At 42.7% G+C, this 21274-nt stretch overlaps 1 protein-coding gene across 2 annotated transcripts in view; it reads left to right on the top strand.

Moving 5' to 3' along the window:
- Positions 1–2649: 2649 nt before the first annotated feature.
- Positions 2650–21274, top strand: part of LOC112223009 (zinc finger protein 385D) — a 40922-nt gene continuing 22297 nt past the window's right edge. For both annotated transcript variants that reach the window (XM_024385920.2, XM_024385922.2), the window contains exons 1-2: positions 2650–3284; positions 8920–9065. In XM_024385920.2, the coding sequence (XP_024241688.1) occupies positions 3263–3284; positions 8920–9065 (168 nt within the window). In that variant the 5' untranslated portion in view covers positions 2650–3262. The remainder of the gene's footprint in view (positions 3285–8919; positions 9066–21274) is intronic.

Genomic DNA, 21274 nt, shown 5'->3' on the forward strand with positions numbered 1-21274 from the left:
TATTTATGCTGCAATAGTTTATGTGTCGGAGGGCTAGGGTCAGTCTGTTATATCTGGAGTATTTCTCCTGTCTTATCCAGTGTCCTGTGTGAATTTCAGTATGCTTTCTCTATTTCTCTCTCTTTTTCTCTCTCTTTCTTTCTTTCTTTCTTTCTTTCTTTCTTTCTTTCTTTCTTTCTTTCTTCTTTCTTTCTCTTTCTCTCTCTCAGAGAACCTGAGCCCTAGGACTATATCTCAGGACTACCTGGCCTGATGACTCCTTGCTGTCCCCAGTCCACCTGGCCGTGCTGCTGCTCCAGTTTCAACTGTTCTGCCTGCGTCTATGGTACCCTGACCTGTTCACCAGATGTGCTACCTGTCCCAGACCTGCTGTTTTCAACTCTCTAGAGACAACAGGAGCGGTAGAGATATTCTGAATGATCGGCTATGAAAAGCCAACTGACATTTACTCCTGAGGTGCTGACCTGTTGCACCCTCTACAAGCACTGTGATTATTATTATTATTTGACCCTGCTGGTCATCTATGAACATTTGAACATCTCGGCCATGTTCTATTATAATCGGCACAGCCAGAAGAGGACTGGCCACCCCTCATAGTCTGGTTCCTCTCTAGGTTTCTTCCTAAGTTCCATGCTTCTACACCTGCATTGCTTGCTGTTTTGGGTTTTAGGCTGGGTTTCTGTACAGCACTTTGTGACATCAGCTGATGTAAGAAAGGTTTTATAAATACATTTGATTGAATTTGATTGATTGAGAGTGGTTAAGAGTGTCGGGCCATTAACCGAAAAGTCACTGGTTCGAATCACTGAGTCGACTAGGTGAAAAATCTGTCTGTGCCCTTGAGCAAGGCACTTATCCCACTCCTGTAAGTCACTCTGGATAAGAGTGTCTGCTAAATTACAAATAAAACAAAAAATGTACTGTAGTGTTTTTGCGGACTGTACTTTACAATAGTATTTACTGTAATGTTTTTGCGGGCATTACTGTCGTATTTACTATAGTGTTTTAGTTTTATTATCTTTGACATAGAAGTGGAGGCTTTCTCCTTCAGGAAACCTACTTGAGAAACACTAAAATAGCTTATTTTCCATAACCTGTAGGTAGGTAGGACTGGGGTCTGAATGGTTTGTTCAGAGCTTATGCTATTTCTATAACCTGTAGGGAACACAATAAGGTTGTATACTTGGCATGTAGGTTTCTCACTTATTGGTGGCATATGGGGGAAAGGAATGGGCAAGGTATATGCAAGTTAAATACTTTAGTATTTACTATGGTTAAAGTGTAGTGTTTTTGCTGACTGTAGTGTTTTTGCAGATATTACTGTAGTATTTACTACAGTGTTTTTTTGTGGATAATACTGTAGTATTTACTGTAGTTTTCTACCGTATACTAAAACATTCTAAGTACTACACATGATCGAGGGATACTACAGTGTGGTAGTATAGTATTCTACAGTACACTTACTACAGTTTACTATGGAATTCTATAGTAAGTACTGTAATATTCTAGAGTAGGTACTGTAGTATTCTAGAGTAAACTGTAGTATTTGTTCATGTGGGTCTCTCTCTCTCTCCTGGCTCTTTCCCCTCCTCAGCCTCCCTCTCCCAGATAGCAGTTTAAAGGCTTTGAAAAGCCGGAGAGTCTGCCTGTTGATCAGATAGCCCCATAACTAATGGAAAGCGTCATGGAAGTGACAGCCAGATTAATGAAGTAGCCCGGGCTGCACTTGCACGTGGTGCACTGGTGCTCCTCGGGCTGCGTCGCTGCTCTAACCGCTATTCATGGTGACAAATAATGCACCATCACTGACACCTGCGAGTCGAGGTTAAAAAATACATTCGCCCAGCCACCATAGCCACTGCCAGTGAAAGAGAGAGAGACAGAGAATGACCAAGAGAGGAGGGAGAGAAGGAGAGGCTGCCGTTTCAGATATGGAATAAACATATTTACTGGAAGTGGGCTCGGGGGTTGGGCGAGACAGAATGGGAATTCAGGATTAATTGAAAACATCTGTGCGACGCGAGATGGCCGCCATAGCGGAGCCTGAGGGGATAGGAGGAGAGAAATCGCAACACTTGAGAACATTGATTTCTTTTTGGGTCTTGAGGAGACAGTTATGATTTCACTAATGGCTGGGCTGGCTATCTCGGGGTGTGTGTGGACAGACATCACTCTGATCAGGACTGTCTCATTTGTAGTCGATAGCGGTGGCCAGACTTTGGAGCGGTCAATGCTGCTGTCTGACCTTCATAGGCATTACAGTGAACCAATCAAAGTGATTGTGTGAAAACAAAGCCAAGGGCGGTGGAGGTTAAGTGGGAAGGATGCTGACGCACACACATATATACAGGCGAACCCTTGTTGTGCATCACAAAACCTAGTTGGTATTTGTGGGTAACAGCGACCAGCCGTCTCTGTGTGGCCGGTGGCTGTCCCTTGTGCATGGTGCTGTTCTGTGTTGTGTTGTGCCTGAGGAGCCACCAGAAAGAGACGGAGAAGAGCAGTGGAGCTCACACCAACAGCACTGATATCAGCCCAGCTCCAGGAGTCAGATTACAGAGAGAGAGAGAGAGAGAGAGAGAGAGAGAGAGAGAGAGTAAGAAAACAGACAGAGGAAGAGAGAACAGAGAACAGAGGCAGATAGGTAGTTAAAGAAAGAAGTAAAGAAAGAAAGATATTAAAAGGAGAGAAAAGAGGGAAAGATATATAGAAAGTGTGAGAGAGGCGACGGGGAGAGTTTTACACAAAGAAGAGATGGACAGAGAAGAAACTCAGAGAGAGAGAGCGAGAGAGAGAGAGAGAGAGAGAGAGAGAGAGAGAGAGAGGCTGTAGCTGGAAAATGTAGATAGACACCTTGGAGAGGAGAGAAGCACGCAGAGGGGCCAGCGCTCAAGTAGAGTAGAGAGGAGATTGTACAGGAGGACGGGAGGAGAAAAGAGGGGAGGAGAGACCGGCAGAACCAGCAAGACGAGAGAGAGAGCAGTGTGTGGAGAGAAAGAGAGAGTGAGAGAGACGAAGGAGGGGGACACAGACCACTGTGAGAGGAGGGTGCCGGCTTTGCACGGTAACGGCTGCAGACACGACACACAGACAGAGAGACGGACTACAGAGCTGCACACACACACACACACACACACACACACTCACACAAACACACATAAAGAGTGTGTGAGACATGCCCAGGCTGCTGCCCATGGACACACACACACACAACCTGGCAGGGCATCCGAGAGGACATACAGACCCCTATGTCTAAGGAGTCATGGAGAGCAGCATGTTTTTCGGTGAGTTTGTGTCCTATGCATGTGTTTGTGTGGCATTAGCAGTACATACATCATCTTCAGAGATGGAGTGGATGATTTGGTTAACGTAAAAGGAAGGAAAGTGTGAAGTTCCACACTTACTAGATTTGACACGGTTGGATAAGCCCTAGGCACCGTGTCTACTCCCCCTAGCCATTATCCATCCTGCCAGACTAGATCCATGTGTGGGGTTGAAAGTCCAAGGTTTGCATTTCATCTCACATGTTTTATAGACTCTCGCTGATGTGTTTATAGCGAAGGAATTCAAAGAAGGACAAAGCTAGCTCACTGTCGGCTTTGAGAGCCACTTGATATGCTGTCTAGAATAGTTTGAGAAATGAAAGAATTAGACTTCTTCCATTAGATTTGTGTTTGATGAGAGGCTTAGGCAGACTTAAAGCAGGAGTGCTTTCCTTTCAAGTGCTCTTCACATCGCTGGCTTACATTCTCACGTTAGAAGAATAATTGCATTGATTCTTGCCGCAGCAAGGCTTCATAAAAGGGCACTGTCTTTTTTTGTGGGATTAAAATGATCTCAAATTACACAGCAACCTTATGGAGTGAGATTCTGACATCATAAGGGGTTCATTATACATCATGCTGATGACAAGACTTGTAATGCATTATAACTGCATTATAATGCATTACACCTGCAGCCTTTAAGTAAAGTGTCACAGAGAGTTTTTGTTTTGGAGCCAGGTGACATTGTGGGCAGACTGCTAATGTGTCCTTTAGGAAAGAGGTTATGATGTAGGATGTGTGTCAGGTGTGATGTATTAGCTCTCAGAGACGTGTGACTGCTGGTTGTCTGGCAGGTGTTCATCCGCAGGAGTATTTTTTGTTGTATCTTATTCGGATCCCCATTAGCTGTCGCTGAAGCAGCAGCTACTCTTCCTAGGGTCCACACAAAACATAAAACATGACGCAATACAGAATATCAGTAGGAAAGGACAGCTCAAAGACTGAACGACACACAGAGAATAAGAAGAATAGTACACACATTACTGACGGTTACACACATTACTGACAGTTACACACATTACTGACGGTTACACACATTACTGACAGTTACACACACATCCGTACATATACATATGCCTCAAAGCCTAAGTGCTGTGTGTGTTGTTTTATTTCTTTGCTTGAATAATTTGATAGAAGGGAGTTCTTGGCTCTATATGATCATGGCTCTATATAATACTGTGTTTCCTGGAATTCATTCTGGATTTGGGGACTGTAAAGAGACCCCTGGTGGCATGTCTGCTGGGGTAAGTATGTCTCTCAGAGCTATACGTAAGTTGATTCTACAGACCATTTGGAATTTTCTACACAATAATATTTCTCACAGAAACAAGAATTGATGCAGTCAATCTCTCCTGTACTGATATGCATACTGTTGACATGAGCCCTCTGTGTACATTGAAGGGCAAGGAGTGTTGATGTAGTGGGGACGTGACTGGTCTGGTGTCCTTGGTCTGTGGAGTCACCTCCCTGGTGCCAGCACAGCCTCGTGACTCATCAGCTTTAGTCAACACACAGGCCCACCTGGAGACAGAGGTAGCCCTAGTGACGATAGGGTGGTGAAATGCAGTTTTATCACTTTTGTCAAATGAAAAAGAAGTGCATTGTGAATAAAATAATCAAGAGTATATTATGTCTGGAATTCTTTTGTTCTTGTACTAATGCCTAATGTCGTCATTGCATAATGGAGGAAAAGGGAGGAAGGAAGCTTGTTAGGTTTTGGTTGTGGAGAACGTGCGTTGCTTAAGCTTAAGCATTTGTGGATGAATATATTAATATAGTTTGCACAATATGTTAGACTATAAACACAGCTAAATTAGCTGTTGTGTCAGTGATAGAATCATTTTAGAATAAAAATCCAAGTTTGTGCTTTTCCTCAAAGATGTTTTTGGTTGAAAACTTTTTGAATATGCATTTTGAATTATATAAATTCTCCTGTCACATAATACTTCTACAAATCCCTATGAATTTGATCCCTTAGAATTTCTGATGGGAAAAAAAGAAACAAAAATCAAGGGCGAGAATTCCCCATGTGCCCCCTATGCAAATAACCCTCTTCATGAACCAAATGGATGAAGAAGGCCAATGAAAAGACAGTAACTCAGCAGGAGTAATGTCTCCTAGTGTGAGCTGTAATCATAAAAGGGATTAGTGTTGAGTTGGAGGCTCAGAGCACGTATCTGGTGTATCTGGCCTGGTGGTTGGAGTTTAAGAGCACGTAAACATCTCTTTGGTTAACCTCAGATTACAGAGCACAGTGGAAGTGATTGTTGGATCAAACTCCGAGACAGCTGTGTTTATTAGAGGTTACACCGCGAAAGTCATGACAACAGAGCGGGTTACGTTGGGAGGGTGGGGTTCTGGTGTTAGCCAGGCTACTCGAGTCTGAGCCCGAAGCTAAATGCTAACCGTTAGCAATGCAGCGGAGAGCTTAGTGAAATGGATACAAACATGTAGCCTAGGGGTACATTGGTGTAAATCTGTTTCTAATTGACCAATCTTCAAATGTTATGGATTAATAAGAGATTTGAATGTTTCTACATGTTTGTTGTTTTTGTAAATGGGGTGAAACCACTGTAACCTCTGCATCTTAATTACAGTAATTGATCCTAAGTGTAATTATGGTCATGGAATACACCCAGACAGCGCCTAAGAACACAATGCTGTGAAACACATCTGAATACACATCATCAGGATATATGAATGTTTTTGACACGCACTTGACCTCATATTTCCCAATAATTGGATTTATATTTGCTCTGTGAAATAGTAGACCTTTGCATCGTAGATTCTATATTCCATGACAGCAGATTTCCGGCTATGTGGAATCTCGGCCCTTTGGACAGATCTTATCGGAGAGCAGTCGGGATCAAGACCAGGAGAGGCGGAGGTGGGAGAGAGCAGTGGAAGACGATTAATTATTCACGTTAGTCTGTGTCCTTCAGACATCTTTACTCTCGCTCGACACACTGCCGCAGGGTTTTAGTCCCAGATAAAGACATTTTTAAGAGGGCCGATATGCAAGGCGCCCACACGCACAGACATGCATGAAAAGACGCGTGACGCACAAGACGTTGACAGATACACATTAAACAAACTTACGAGGACATGTTTACATGTATTTACGAGCAGCACACATATCTATTTTACACGTGTTTCAAAACACACCACATGAAAACACACTTTGCACACTCCCCATAGGAGAACCCTTTGGTTCCAGGTAGAACCTATTTTGGGGTTCAATATAGGACAGTTTTCAGAGAGGGTTCTTTCTACCTGGAACCCAAAAGGGTTCTCCTATGGGGACAGCTGAAGAACCCTTTTTTTCTAAGAGTGTATTATACACAGCTAGAGAGTCTCATACCTAGAGACAGGACTTACTCAAGTCTACAAGCTCCACTCTTAATACTACAATGAGCCAGCCATGCGCCAATATAACGTTCAGGTCAGGGAGTTGAAACACTAGCCTTACATGAGGCAATGTTAAAAGATGGAATGTCTCCTTGTGTGTTTGTGCATGTTGGGAGATCAGTGTTGCTTTGTTATCCTTCGGAACGGAGGAAGTGAAAATGAACGCATGAGGTTAAAGTGTCTTGTCTCAGTACGCCATCCTGAAATGGGGAAATTGTTTTTTGAGTTACTGCACTCTGTTAGGCGAGACTAAAAGATTGGCTAAAATATTGACCGATGTAATTTGTTCTCTTTTTGTCATTCAGTAGAGCTGAGATGCTGGACTCCTATGTGCCTCTTGTAATTTACTGTATAACAATTCCATCACAACCAGATCCATTCTTTCCTTTTTTTCTATGGACACGTTTATATTTGAAACACCACAATGGATACTGTAGCTCACTCCTCACTCCTCAACCAGAGTACAGTTCTGGTTGTTTGAATAGGCTGTTTTGACTGCACGTTGCATTTCTGGTCGGCAATCTGGCTTGTCGGCAACGTGTTTCCAGGGTGACGTCAGGCAACATGTCAGTGGAGGATCCTGCAGGGATGATGGCTGCAGAAGGACATGCTTTGTTAGAGGAGAACTGGGACGTGTCTCCACATGACCATCGGCATTTGCTGCTTTCCAACAGATGGCAGTGCTCCTCCGAGCAGAGGGGGAAAAAAAGACTTGTGGTTTCCCTCCCTCTCTCTCCCTCTTTCTTTTTTACAACTGTTTCTTTTTATTCACCCTTACCATCGCCTGGGGACTTGATGTGGCAAACATAGTTTTTTATTTGTCTCAAGCCGGTGTTTTGATATGGTATCTGCGCTTTTAGTCATGCTGGCTCTGAGTTCGTCATGTTGTTAAATGTGCTGTGGTAAAAGTCATCCCTGGTTCTAATTAATGGGTACGGAATGGCTTTCTTTAGTTCCTAATGTTTTGGAAAGCTGCTTTCTAATCCCCCGGTGTTGAAGAAAGGCTCTGCTGGTTGTAATTCATGGCTTATAAAGCCCCTCTCTGGCTTCTCTCATGTAGATGACAATGAACGTATTTACTTTGGTTTTTCCAGACCGTTTTGCCGTTTTGTTATTGAATTTTCTTCGTTATTGATCTGTCTGGTCTGGTGCACTCATTTCATATTTGTGACTAAGAGGATGGTTTCAGCATTAAGACATTTCTCTCTTAAAGATGCACTATGCAGAAATCGCTTCGCCCTTTCCTGGTTGCTAAAATTCGAATAGTTCGCCTAATTTCAGTTTCTCTGACAAAACAAGCAACCATAGTGTAGAGAATCATTGTACCATCTAAACAGCTGTGAAATATATTTTCCACAACCAAAAATACTGTATTTTCAGCTGTTTGAAGCTGGTGTACAAAACCGAAAGTAGAAGACAAACTTAAGAACGGGACGCATAGAAATAGTGCACATAGAACATATCTGCCTCTTCTTAGACTTGGTTTCAATAAGAATGACAGATTTATAACTTACATTTATTTCGATGTGAATTTGGTCAGGTCACCCAAAAAGTTCCATATATTGATTGCAGCTTTAAACAGTGCTGACGAGAAGGATTATTAAAGAGTCAAATGCAACTGGATAAGGCTGACATGGCATTCCCATGATCCAATTAACATCATACTGTATTTGTCTCTGTAGGCTATGTCTGAATTGTCTCGGTTTATCTATAGTTCAGACTCAGTCCAGAGGCCTTGTTTTCATTGGAAGAGAGGTCATCATAGTTAGAGAAGGCAGACCAATATCCGATTTTTTAAATATTTTATTTAACTAGGCAAGGCAGTTAAGAACAAATTCTTATTTACAATGACGGCCTACCCTGGGCCAATTGTGCACCACCCTATGGGCTTCCCAATCACGGCCAGATGTGATACAGCCTGGATTCAAACCAGGGACTGTAGTGATGCCTCTTGCACTGAGATGCAGTGCCTTAGACCGCTGTGCCACTCGGGAGCCTCCCAAATACAGTTGGGAGCCCCCCAGATACAAGTGCTCTCATATTTCATCTCATTTGAATCTTACTTTTTTGGTGGTTTTGTCTATGAGACATTGTACATTTTGCTCATAATATCATACTCTTGTTTAACTGAGAACCACCACAGCACAGACCCTTGAACACTGCCCATTCTCTTTCTTCTCCTCTACAGGTAATGCATGTCAAAATGGCCTCCTGCCGAGGCTGATACGTCCTGCTCTACCCACCATCCAGCAGTCTCTGGGCATGAAGCAGTTCCAGCTCCCGTTTCCCCTGGATACGGCCTCAGCAGTCAGCCTCTTCCCCGGCTTCGGCATGGTAAGCCCCGGGTCATGTGATCAGCTCAGGTCATTGGGATCAGCTCAGGTCATTGGGCGTTACGATCCTGGTTAGGTCTGGCTAAGGTCATAAAGTATGGTATCTGATATCGTTGGTGCAATGGTTTAGATTTAGTATGATGACATTCATGTTAGAGGGCATGTGATTTGTCTTTTGAAGTGTGAGCCTCTTTCAAACATTTGACCATACATTTCCAATCATTTAAGCTGCTGATGTAAACAATGATATAGGACAGTCATAAATGTGTGCACTAAACCAGAGCAGGCAGTCAACCAGGGTAATTTGAAAGAATATATTGGGATTGGGACTCGTTAAATACATTGCATGTGAACAGACTTCACACATATCCAATGTGCACTTATTGTAGAAGTTGACTGTATTCTCTTGCACTGTTTTCTTTGTACGCAGATATAAAGTATAGGCAAATACTGCATGTGGCCTCATCAGGTTTGAATTTAGCAAAATCATCACAAAATGATGACTAGTGGAAAATATGTGACAGATAAAAGTCTACGGCTTGAGCTTTTTGCCTTTGAATTACGGGGGATAGCTCAATTTAAAGTCTGCTTGAAACAGAACCAGAAATATGGAGCACAGCTGCAGGAAAACACAGGAGACAAGTGGGGACATCATCACGGAACAAGGCTTGGATAGTCCAGTTGAAAGCCAGATAGTATCAGGAATGGATTTCGTGAGAAAGTTCAAGTTTTGCCTCCATTCCTCTTCTCACCCTCTAATCTGCATTAAACAGACCTTTCAGCACTTAATGAGTAATGTACTGGGAAGCCTCCAAATCACGGAAAGCTGATACTGGATTAACATGGGGTAATCACCTCTCCCATACACTCTCCATTTCTCTCTCTCACACTCTCTCTCTCTCTCTCTCTCTCTCTCTCACTCTCTTCATTCTCTGTGCCCTTGACGTTTAATCACTGGCAGAATGAATGTAGGGTGATTGTAAAAGCTAGCGTTGGCACGATCAACAGCGCTATAAAAGTGTTTATGCACAAGTTATTGTTCCATGTTTGGTTGTGCTGCTTACACTTGCATAACTTTTGTATTGGTTTGGTTTCAGGGACATAACAAAGTGGTGATGTCTGTTTCTTGCATGTGGGATGGAACGCTGTTTTATGTGTGTGTCCATTTGAAATGATCCATGGTTAGTTGTGTGTGAAGACGTTTCCCAGCATTGTTGTAAGTGGGATCAATTCAATGTTTTGAAGGAAGAGGCGCGACTCTAACTCACAATTGAAAACTCAATGCTTTATTGATTTAATTTGAGTTAAAATCGTGACGTTACGACCGTCAATGCCCTTCGTCAGAAAGAAGGGATCAATTCAATCAAATGATTGATGAAGTGGGTCAATAACATGTGTGGTAATCATGCAATGTTTTCCAGTGGAGATAGAGAGGTATTAGATGTTATTAAATGTACTATACAAGGTTTAGCTAAAGCTACTTACCATCATCAGCTATTGGAAAGGTGGCAGTTTTATCAGATATAATGTCAGTTTTGCTTATGCGCCTCTAGAGCACAATAAACATTTATGCACTCTGATTCGCAAAATGCAAAATAATCATATAGACTACTACTACGAAAACTGACTGCAGTTTTCCGTTAATCTACTCCGGTGTAATAAAGTGTCAGAGTTCTGGTGTGATATTCAGCAGACACGTTCCCCACCTTCTTTCGAGAGGCAGGGAGTTACGTCCATGACCACACCTGCATCTGATGAGATAGATTCCAAGTCTCCTTGCAGCTCTCAGTCAATGTTGTTCTGTAATACAGTGTGTGACTCACATAAACAGGATACGTTTCCCCAGAAGGGATAGCAGGAATCTTTTCTCAATGTTTTGTTATACTCCCCCTTGGTTGTTATTCCTTCTTCATGGGCTCTGCTACTTCTCATAGAATAGAAATGTGTCCTTGTGTAATATGACCGTGTATATATAATATACACATTTTTTTGACTCATTTGCTGTATAGAAGCTGTGCAACACCCCGCTAATTTCCTTTGCATATTCAATTCTGGGCATTGTGCTGCAGTATTTTATGTTAGAAAGAATTGGTTTGTAGAATCTCCTCTTCACATTTCCTAGAAAACATTCGGTTTATTTGTCAGGGTGAGAAAGAAAGTTTTTGTAGACGAAGAAACAACAGAGCAGGAAGGCCGTTCACAGCTAAGGTGAAACCAACTGTGAAATAGGTGTAGAACTTTAGATTACAGCAACTGCAGTAGTGATATTGAGCTGGCCAGAGTGAAAGAACAGAAACAAACCAAATAAAAAGAGTAAGAGCTCAACACTCAGCACAGACAGGTGTTGGTTTGGGGGTGTAATGAAAGGAGTGAATGGGAAAAGTAGTTTCCAGTTAAGGGGGCTTTCTTCACCGCTGAAAATACCATGTATCTTGCCAGGGGCCTACATTTGTCTTGAAGAAACAATACAAACTCTATTTCCTCTGTAGAGTAATCAGGAATGTGAGATATTGATTCCTTCTTACCGATCTGCAGGCTGGAAAATTGCTTTGTAGTCCCGGACTGAGAATGACACATGGGTTTCAGCCCGGAGTCCCTCAAGCATCACAACCCATTTCAATCACCCCCCTCTAAAAGTCAATTATTCTATCAATACCAGTAATGGAAATGTAGGTTTCGAATGCACTTGCGTATAAGCATACGGCTTTATCTGTTTTTGCTTTGGATGATAAATGATAGCGGAGGAGCGCTGCGTGATTTGAAAAAAAGAACAAAGGGCGGAGACTATTTACGGATTTTTATTTGATTTACGCAAGTCTCGTAACAGCTAATGGATTCTGTAAATTGTATTCCTATAAGGATAGCAGCCAAAACACCAAAGAGGAGAACACAGTGGGGATAAGGACCACCCTGGTGGTGCGCCCTTGCAAATGCCACCTGATGTAAACGCGCAATACAGACTATATGGTTATTGCAATGGTTGCTATCAGTTAGCACCCGGTGCTTTTTAACCTCTGCCCCTAACAGTAGCTTTATGTGGCGAGCGCTTTCTTGACGGTTTCTCCCATGATAACATTTCACTCCCCTGGGTAGCGGCCAGCAGAGCTCTCTCAGTAGGAATGCAGAGATAAACTGTGGAGCTAAAGCCAATTCTTTATGGGGATGCTCTGTGCCAGCAGCTTGCCTGGCACAGTATTGTTAATACTCTTGTACTACTTTTGTAGTGCTTTCTCTCGTCTCAAGATTTGCAGTGAGCCCTCTCCAAAGTAGAATATTCACAAAATTGATTTAGATAGGACAATTATGTGCGTTGTAAAATGTTGTGTGAAAAAGTTGACAAGAAATCATACTGTACTGTATGTGTTACAGTGCATTCAAGGGTCTATGTAGCCCCATAGTCTATGATACACAGGTTGATTTATAGTGGCTCAACCAATGAACCCTCGAGTTCAAAGTTGAGGAAACGTGATTCTGTTGCATTATTAGTTGCTCTTAAAGTGGGCCAAGATGAATAAGAAAAGGTGACAATATATCAATCTTAAACTGTTCATTCTGTGTATTACCCAACTGCTCTTTCTCACACCCCAGGTAGAGGCATCTGTCCATTGTGGGGATGTGTGCGTGAGGTTCAGGTCTGCACGGTACCATGTTTCACTGCTAAACCAGAAACAGCTGGGGAGTCACGCAAGCAGTTTGCATCTGCAACACTGATTGTTCCCTAATGATAAGCACACGTGCCATGTACGGTACCCAGGAAAGATTTAGCAGAGGAAATATTTTCGCACCGAGACAAGATTAACCCAGTGCATTTACGAGACTGACAATCTTTCAAGACTACATCATCGTTTAGATTGTTAGCCTAGAGCGGCTAGAGGGCTGAACGTGCCTATCGTAGGAGATGTTTTGTGGTCTTTTGCCACACCCTACTTCGAGCTGGGATTCTGTGAACATTTATACTTCTCTTCCGCTGTTATGTGAAAAGTTTATGATATGTATTTATGTCTTCCTCCACAGTTATCCCTCTGAGACTCTGAAACATCCTCTGATTTGTACACAAACTACAATATCTAGAGCTCAGTAGTATTACAAACTTCCAAAGAGATAATTCATTGCATTCACATAAAAAAAATGACCATATCACTTCAAGCCAGCGCCGGCCCTAACCTTTTGGGGGCCATAGGCGAGAATCTGTTGGGAGGCCCCTCCACCTCGCGGGCAAAAGTAGTTTTACAATTAGGTTTAGTTTTAAAGTTCATTTCCTGCAATTCTACACATTTTGCCATGAGGCGGAGAGAAAAATGTGCAGTTTTACAGATAATTTCCTGCAATTCCATATGTTTTGCCATGGGGTGGAAAGACATTTGTGACGTTTTGAAACTAATTGAGATCCATGTCTTAAACATTGCTACGTTAATATTATTTCAGTATTCCTCTATTATGATAAAAAATATATATCTATCTCGCATAGTTCAATAGTACACCCTTGTGGTTGAATATATGTGTACCTATTGCAGGTCCCAGGATACAACAATGAATAATGTTGAACTAACAAATACCATCAAGGGATACCTTAAAATGTACAACAACAAACACCTTGTGAAACAGCTGTGAAAACCAACCTGGCAATATTTTAAGATTTCAATATATAAACCCTGATCTTTTTTTTGATACAGTTGTGTCATTGGTTTATTTTCACCAGATGTTTTGGAACACCCACGCGGCAGTCATAGACTGAAATACTGAATTCTGCTGTGTGGAATGAGTTTGACACATTCTTAACGCCATGAAAAACCATAAAACAGCCCTTTACTAATTGTATGGTGGGTGCTGTGTGGAATAGAGAGGTTGGTGGGTGCTGTGTGGAATAGAGAGGTTGGTGGGTGCTGTGTGGAATAGAGAGGTTGGTGGGTGCTGTGTGGAATAGAGAGGAGGTGGGTGCTGTGTGGATGGGAGGTTCTACCTGTCTCCTGTTCTCATCAGGCAGCCAGTCTCGGGAGGGGGACTTGAAGAGGGAGACTTCAAAGTCCAGGCACTGCTGCTCTCTTTATTCTGTGTTTGCAGTGCTAGTGTATTATGTGCCCAGTGTGATGAAGCAAGAAAACTTTCTGAACAGATAATGACAACAGTAGCCGTAGATGTAATGAAAAGTTGGAGGGTGGTTGGTAAGGGAGGACATCAGGTAGATCCCCGTTTGGGTGTTAGGGGAACCCCTAGGTCCTGGAGAACAGGAGCAGAGTAAAGGAAACAGGGTAGGAGACAGACATAAACACACAGGTTACATTTCATGTGATGGATGAGTGCAGTGTTATAAATGAAAGAAATGTCATTTTAAACAGTTTTTGAAGGTATAACCTACCTCAAGCTGGTCCCCCTCCGACTCAGAGCACAGAGAATCAGACTGATACGAACTCAATGGCTCTGTTGGGAGAGATACCTCCTGAGTATCGATAATCGATAGTTCTATAGTCATTTGGAGAGGTAAATTAAGGAGGTACATTTTTTATAAGCTTTCTCAACTGTCAACCAAAGCTTAACAGACTTTGTCTCATGGGCTTCACCAAAGTGTAGGGCGTCAGGGCTTTCAGTAGTCGACCGCCCAACCACTCCAACTGGAGAAGATTGTTGGCTTCCACCGAGGTAACTCTAGGAAGACAAAGAGAAAAAAATCTGCATCAGGTTATTTTGTGTGCAAATGCAAATAGTTATTATCTGAGATTTTTATATTCACCTTAACAGATGGTGACCTCAGCTAGGAGCGAAAGAGCAGCGAGGTTTCCCAGGTCTCGTCTTCCTTTCGTCCTTCTTCCGAACCAAGTCATTTGCCTCCACATCCTTCTCAGCTCGTGCCTGAAGGTGGTCCTCGAAAGCGTTCTGATCTGGTTCGACCACTTCCACCACATCAGGTGTATTTTCAGTGATCTGAAAGTACATTATACAAAAATAGCAATAAACAAATAACACTAAGTCAATAACAAATTTTAAAGACTACATGATATGCAATAATTGTATATACAGTACTATTGCATTGTTTACCTCAGTCAACAGCTGCCGCTCCCGTCCATACATCAGGCGATCGGCGAGTACTCTGTGGAGGCCTGGACGCTGCTGTTGTGTGCAAAGAGAATTACCTTCAGGTTGTCCTCCCACCATTCCTGGTACCGTCAAGGGATTTGCCCATGGCAGTCTTGAGGGTCTGGTTGGTCCATTCATCCAAAACCTGGAGAAGGGAGTAGGAAAGGGATATCTATTGACAATGTGAGATATTGAAATATGTCTTATGTACCATAAAATTTAAATAAAAAAAACAGAATATAACCAATAACATCAGTACCTTGTTTCACTTAAGATGGCCTCAGGAGAACTGTGGGTGTTGAAGATGTCCATCATCACCTTGAGGAGGCCTCACCAGTCTCGTTCTTGATTGGTATCATACAAAACTCAAATCTATTTTTGGTTCCAAGCACCCTTTTTAATAGGTTACAGAAGGGAATTTGGAGTAAAGCACATTCTCTCCCGTTACTGACCTTAATGGATATTGCTTCCACCCACTTGGTGAAGTGATCGGTCGCTGTCAGACAACAGCTGTTGCCATTCCTGGATTTAGTGAAGGGTCCGATGAGGTCCACCCCTAACAAGTGTTAGAGAGGTTATTTTATTCTTACCCGTATCTGTGTCATGCAGTATGCAGATTTTCATATTTGTAAGAATACTACACACACACACACACACACACACACACACACTCTATGATTATTAAAGCAAGCAAGCCTTACCAAACAACTTATCAAGGCAAAAATTTGTTTTGTTACACTTACTGATCATGGTGAAACAACTTTGATGGGCTTGTCGTGTCTCTGACTTCTTTAATGAGATGACATGCTATTTTCAAATTGATTACCTAACGTGTAATTGATTATGTGATTGAATTAAACCACGCAACAATTAAACCATTAATAACCTGGGGCACCACAGAAGCATTAGTTTATATAGAGTGGCTATCTCCCGAATCCACTCCTAAAGATCTGAAGATCTTTTATGTCAATTACAGAATATACAATACATAATAACATTATACAGTAAATACCGTCCCTACTGGACTAAACAAAAACAGTTTGGTTATAACACAATAGATTCAGAGAGAAGAGAAGGGATTTTTGGAAAGAACACTAAGGACCATGGGTCTCTATCAGACCTGGGAAGCTATTCCCACATAAATACATATGTCACTAACGATCGCTCATTCGGAAAAGCAATGCATTGTATTTACGTGAAGCTGGCTTCGATAGTTGAGCTGGTGATGTGAGGCTCTGGTTTGCCCATTCAATGTCACCCTCGTCCTTTGAGGAATCTTTAGTTTCATCATGTGAGAGGTTCCCGTGGTCTGAGAGGTTCATCTCACTCTGGAGATGCGTCCTCGTCGGTCAGTGTTCTCGTACTGGATTTGTGTATATGTTCAGCTGCAGTCTAATATATGCTAGTTTAGTATGTGCTTCTTCTTTAGGTGATCAATAGTTCAGAGTTCATACCATTTCACGTGTGGAGAAAGCTCTCTCGTTTCCTGGCCTATATAGTTGAAATTGGCCCTTTTCAACGTGGAGGACATGTCCTCCCATTATTTGGAACTGAGGGGACTTTTCGTCAAGGAGGCTTTTATTCAATAGTGGAAAATGTGTTTGTTCATCATTTCCAACCAATGTCTATTCACTTGTGTGTGGCTACTGAATTAGTTCAACTTCATATGGAAGGCCAATTCTCTCATTTTAAAGGTTAACATCACATTACATCATTTCGCTAATAGTTTCATCTTTACTCATTCATTTTATACAAGAATTAGATGCAAGCCTTGTAACTGAGGAACCTGTATAAACAGAGTTAGGGTAATGTGGCTGTATTTTCTTTCATGAGGTCACAAACATGAAACAAAACGGACCGGGTTGTAGCTGGCTTCTCCACCAACCGTTTACACATTTTCCAAAATAAGAATATTGTTAAATTCTCAAATTCTGGGATGTAGTAGAATTTGGCGGGAGAGTTCCTTTGTTCTACTGTGACCCTCTCTCTCCCATATTGCATGGTCAGGAAGACAAGAGTCTCTGCATGGAATTTAGGGTGTGGTTGTAAAGTTGTAAAACTGCTAACAGGAGAGGGGGGGGGGTTGTTCACATCTCTGCTAGCCAATTCACTGAAAGGGCTAGCGACATGACAGGCTTCAACTCTGGCGCCACAGTTTTCACCCTCTCAAACTTCTGGCAGGCTTGGCAGGTACTGATCTTTTAGCACAAAGTAACAAATTGAAACACTGTGTGCTCTCTGATATGACATTCATTGAAATCACAATAATTTCAGATATAATAGAATGTGATTGATAAACAAAAGGTTATTTCACTTGCCCAGCTGTCTGTCTGTCTGTCTGGATGTGTTTGTCTAGCAAAGACACCTAGTTAAGTGCAGTTGTAATTATCATAATTGCTTATACCTATCCATTTGATTGATCAGGGTTAATTATAGCTAGATACCTCTTGCGCCTCTTGTCGTGATCAGTAGTGCCTTCATAGTGCTTTGCCTGGTTGGAAAGATAAAATAAAATCTCTTTGAGGGATGCCATTGAAATGCAAACTACATACAAACAGAATACTACAATAGCAGGGGCACTCTTGGCAGGGGGACACTATTTGGCATGACAGGCCTCCTGGAAGTCAGTGCCTCTGGACACCCTAGGCCCTTCGTGCCCGGTTGGTAATTCAGCCATGATTACCACAAGTTTAGATAGCTGGGTAGACTAACTTACCAACCTAAAAAATATTAGCTAACATGGGCTAACGAAACGGTCACTGAGTTTATCAAGAAGTGTATAGGAGATGTTATACCCACTGTGACTATTAAAACCTACCCTAACCAGAAACCATGGATAGATGGCAGCATCTGCATAAAACTGAAGGCACGAACCACCGCATTTAACCATGGCAAGGTGAGGGGGAATATGGCAGAATACTAAACAGAGTACTCGATCACTCCACAAGGCAATCAAACAGGGAAAATGTCAATATCGGGACAAAGTGGAGTCACAATTCAACGGCTCAGACACGAGACGCATGTGGCAGGGTTTACAAACAATCACGGACCACAAAAGGAAAACCAGCCACGTCGCCTAGACCGAAGTCTTGCTGCCAGACAAGCTAAACACGTTCTTTACCCGCTTTGAGTAAAACACAGTGCCAACGACGCGGCCAGCTACCAAGGACTGTGGGCTCTCCTTCTCTGTGGCCGACGTGAGTAAGACATTTAAACGTGTTAACCCCCGCAACGCTGTCGGCCCAGACGGCATCCCTAGCCACGTCCTCAGAGCATGCGGAGACCAGCTGGCTGGTGTGTTTACGGACATATTCAATCAATCCCTATCCCAGTATGCTGTCCCCACATGCTTCAAGATGGCCACCATTGTTCCTGTACCCAATAATGCAAAGGTAACTGAACTAAATGACTATTGCCCCGTAGCACTCACTTCTGTCATCATGAAGTGCTTTGAGAGGCTAGTCAAGGATCATATCACCTCCACCTTCCCTGTCACCCTAGACCCACTACAATTTGCTTACCGCCCCAATAGGTCCACAGACGATGCAATCGCCATCACACTACCTATGTAAGAATGCTGTTCATTGACTATAGCTCAGCATTCAACTCCATAGTACCCTCCAAGCTCATCATTAAGCTTGAGGCCCTGGGTCTCAACCCCGCCCTATGCAATTGGGTCCTGGACTTCCTGACGCCCCCCCAAGGGTGCATGCTCAGCCCCCTCCTGTACTCCCTGTTCACCCATGACTGCGTGGACATGCACGCCTCCAACTCAATCATCAAGTTTGCAGATGACACAACAGTAGTGGGCTTGATTACCAACAATGATGAGACAGCCTACAGAGAGGAGGTGAGGACTCTCGGAGTGTGGTGTCAGGAAAATAACCCCTCACTCAACGTCAACAAAACAAAGGAGATGATCGTGGACTTCAGGAAACAGTTTTAAGTTCCTCTGAGTACATATCACTGAAATGGTCCACCCACACAGACAGTGTGGTGAAGAAGGCACAACAACGCCTCTTCAACCTCAGGAGGCTGAAGAAATTTGGCTTGTCACCTAAAACCTTCCCAAACTTTTACAGTTGCACAATTGAGAGGATCCTGTCGGGCTGTATCACCACCTGGTACGGAAACTGCACCGCCCACAAACGCAGGGCTCTCCAGAGGGTGGTTCGGTCTGCACAGCGCATCATCGGGGGCAAACTACCTGCCCTCCAAGACACCTACAGCACCCAATGTCACAGGAAGGCCAAAAAGATAACCAAGGACAACAACCACCCAAGCCACTGCATGTTCACCCCTCCATCATCCAAAAGGCGAGGTCAGAACAGGTACATCGAAGCTGGAAGCGAGAGACTGAAAACAGCTTCTGTCTCAAGGCCATCAGACTGTTAAACAGCCATCACTAGCACAGAGAGGCTGCTGCCTATATACAGACTTGAAATCATTGGCCACTTTAATAAATGGAACACTAGCCACTTTAACAATGTTTACATATCTTGCATTACTCATCTCGTATGTAGAGACTGTATTCTATACTATCTATTTCATCTTAGCCTATGCCCCTCTGACATTGCTCATCCATATATTTATACATTCTTATTACATTCATTACTTAGATGTGTGTGTATTAGGTTTTTGTTTCGGAATTGTAAGATTTTACTTGTTAGATATTGCTGCACTGTTGGAACTAGAAGCACAAGCATTTCGCCACACTCGCAATAACATCTGCTAACCATGCGTATGTGACCAATAACATCTGCTAACCATGTGTATGTGACCAATAACATCTGCTAACCATGCGTATGTGACCAATAACATCTGCTAACCATGCGTATGTGACCAATAACATCTGCTAACCATGCGTATGTGACCAATAACATCTGCTAACCATGCGTATGTGACCAATAACATCTGCTAACCATGTGTATGTGACCAATAACATCTGCTAACCATGCGTATGTGACCAATAACATCTGCTAACCATGCGTATGTGACCAATAACATCTGCTAACCATGCGTATGTGACCAATAACATCTGCTAACCATGCGTATGTGACCAATAACATCTGCTAACCATGCGTATGTGACCAATAACATCTGCTAACCATGCGTATGTGACCAATAACATCTGCTAACCATGTGTATGTGACCAATAACATCTGCTAACCATGTGTATGTGACCATGCTAACCATGTGTATGTGACCAATAACATCTGCTAACCATGCTAACCATGTGTATGTGACCAATAACATCTGCTAACCATGCGTATGTGACCAATAACATCTGCTAACCATGCGTATGTGACCAATAACATCTGCTAACCATGCGTATGTGACAAATAACATCTGCTAACCATGTGTATGTGACCAATAACATCTGCTAACCATGCGTATGTGACCAATAACATCTGCTAACCATGCGTATGTGACCAATAACATCTGCTAACCATGCGTATGTGACCAATAACATTTGATTTGATTTGACTGTCGGTAAGAAGAGGAAAACTGCTTGATGCACCACTAAACTTAGAAATGGTGTTTTCCACTATTCTAACTCTCAACAGTAAGGGGGTCGGGGGCCTAGGCCAGAGTTGCCTAAGCAAGGGTTTCCCAAACTCGGTCCTGGGGCCCCGTCCGGGTGCACATTTTGGTTTCTGCCCTAGCACTACATAGCTGATTCAAATAACCCTCTCACCATCAAGCTTTGATTTATTTGAATTAGATGTGTAGTGCTAGGGCAAAAACCAATGCGTGCACCCAGAGGGGGCCCCAGGACCGAGTTTGGAAAACCCTTGCTTAGGCGACCGCCTATGTATCTTACAGTATGCCAAGGGCCGGCACTGCTTCAAGCAGTGTAGGCATGTGTGTAAAACCCTTGAATTCATTGATATTAAAGTGTTCACCATTATTACACTCTGTGTTTGCAGGTATAAGCCATGCATTTCTCATTTCAGGGCAATGATTTGGAAAAGAGGAATTCAAATGCAATGTAGGTTTTTCTTTCATTATTATGAATATTGTTCTTGTTTGATATTCATGGTATAATATTATGCAAAGATAAATTGTTTCATCTTAGATTTCATTGAACCATGTCAGGAGAGAATAACTCCCAGTGGGGTGTTGCCAGAGAGAGAG

This window comes from Oncorhynchus tshawytscha, linkage group LG23 (assembly GCF_018296145.1).
Source record: "Oncorhynchus tshawytscha isolate Ot180627B linkage group LG23, Otsh_v2.0, whole genome shotgun sequence".
In the NCBI taxonomy this organism is placed as follows: domain Eukaryota; kingdom Metazoa; phylum Chordata; class Actinopteri; order Salmoniformes; family Salmonidae; genus Oncorhynchus; species Oncorhynchus tshawytscha.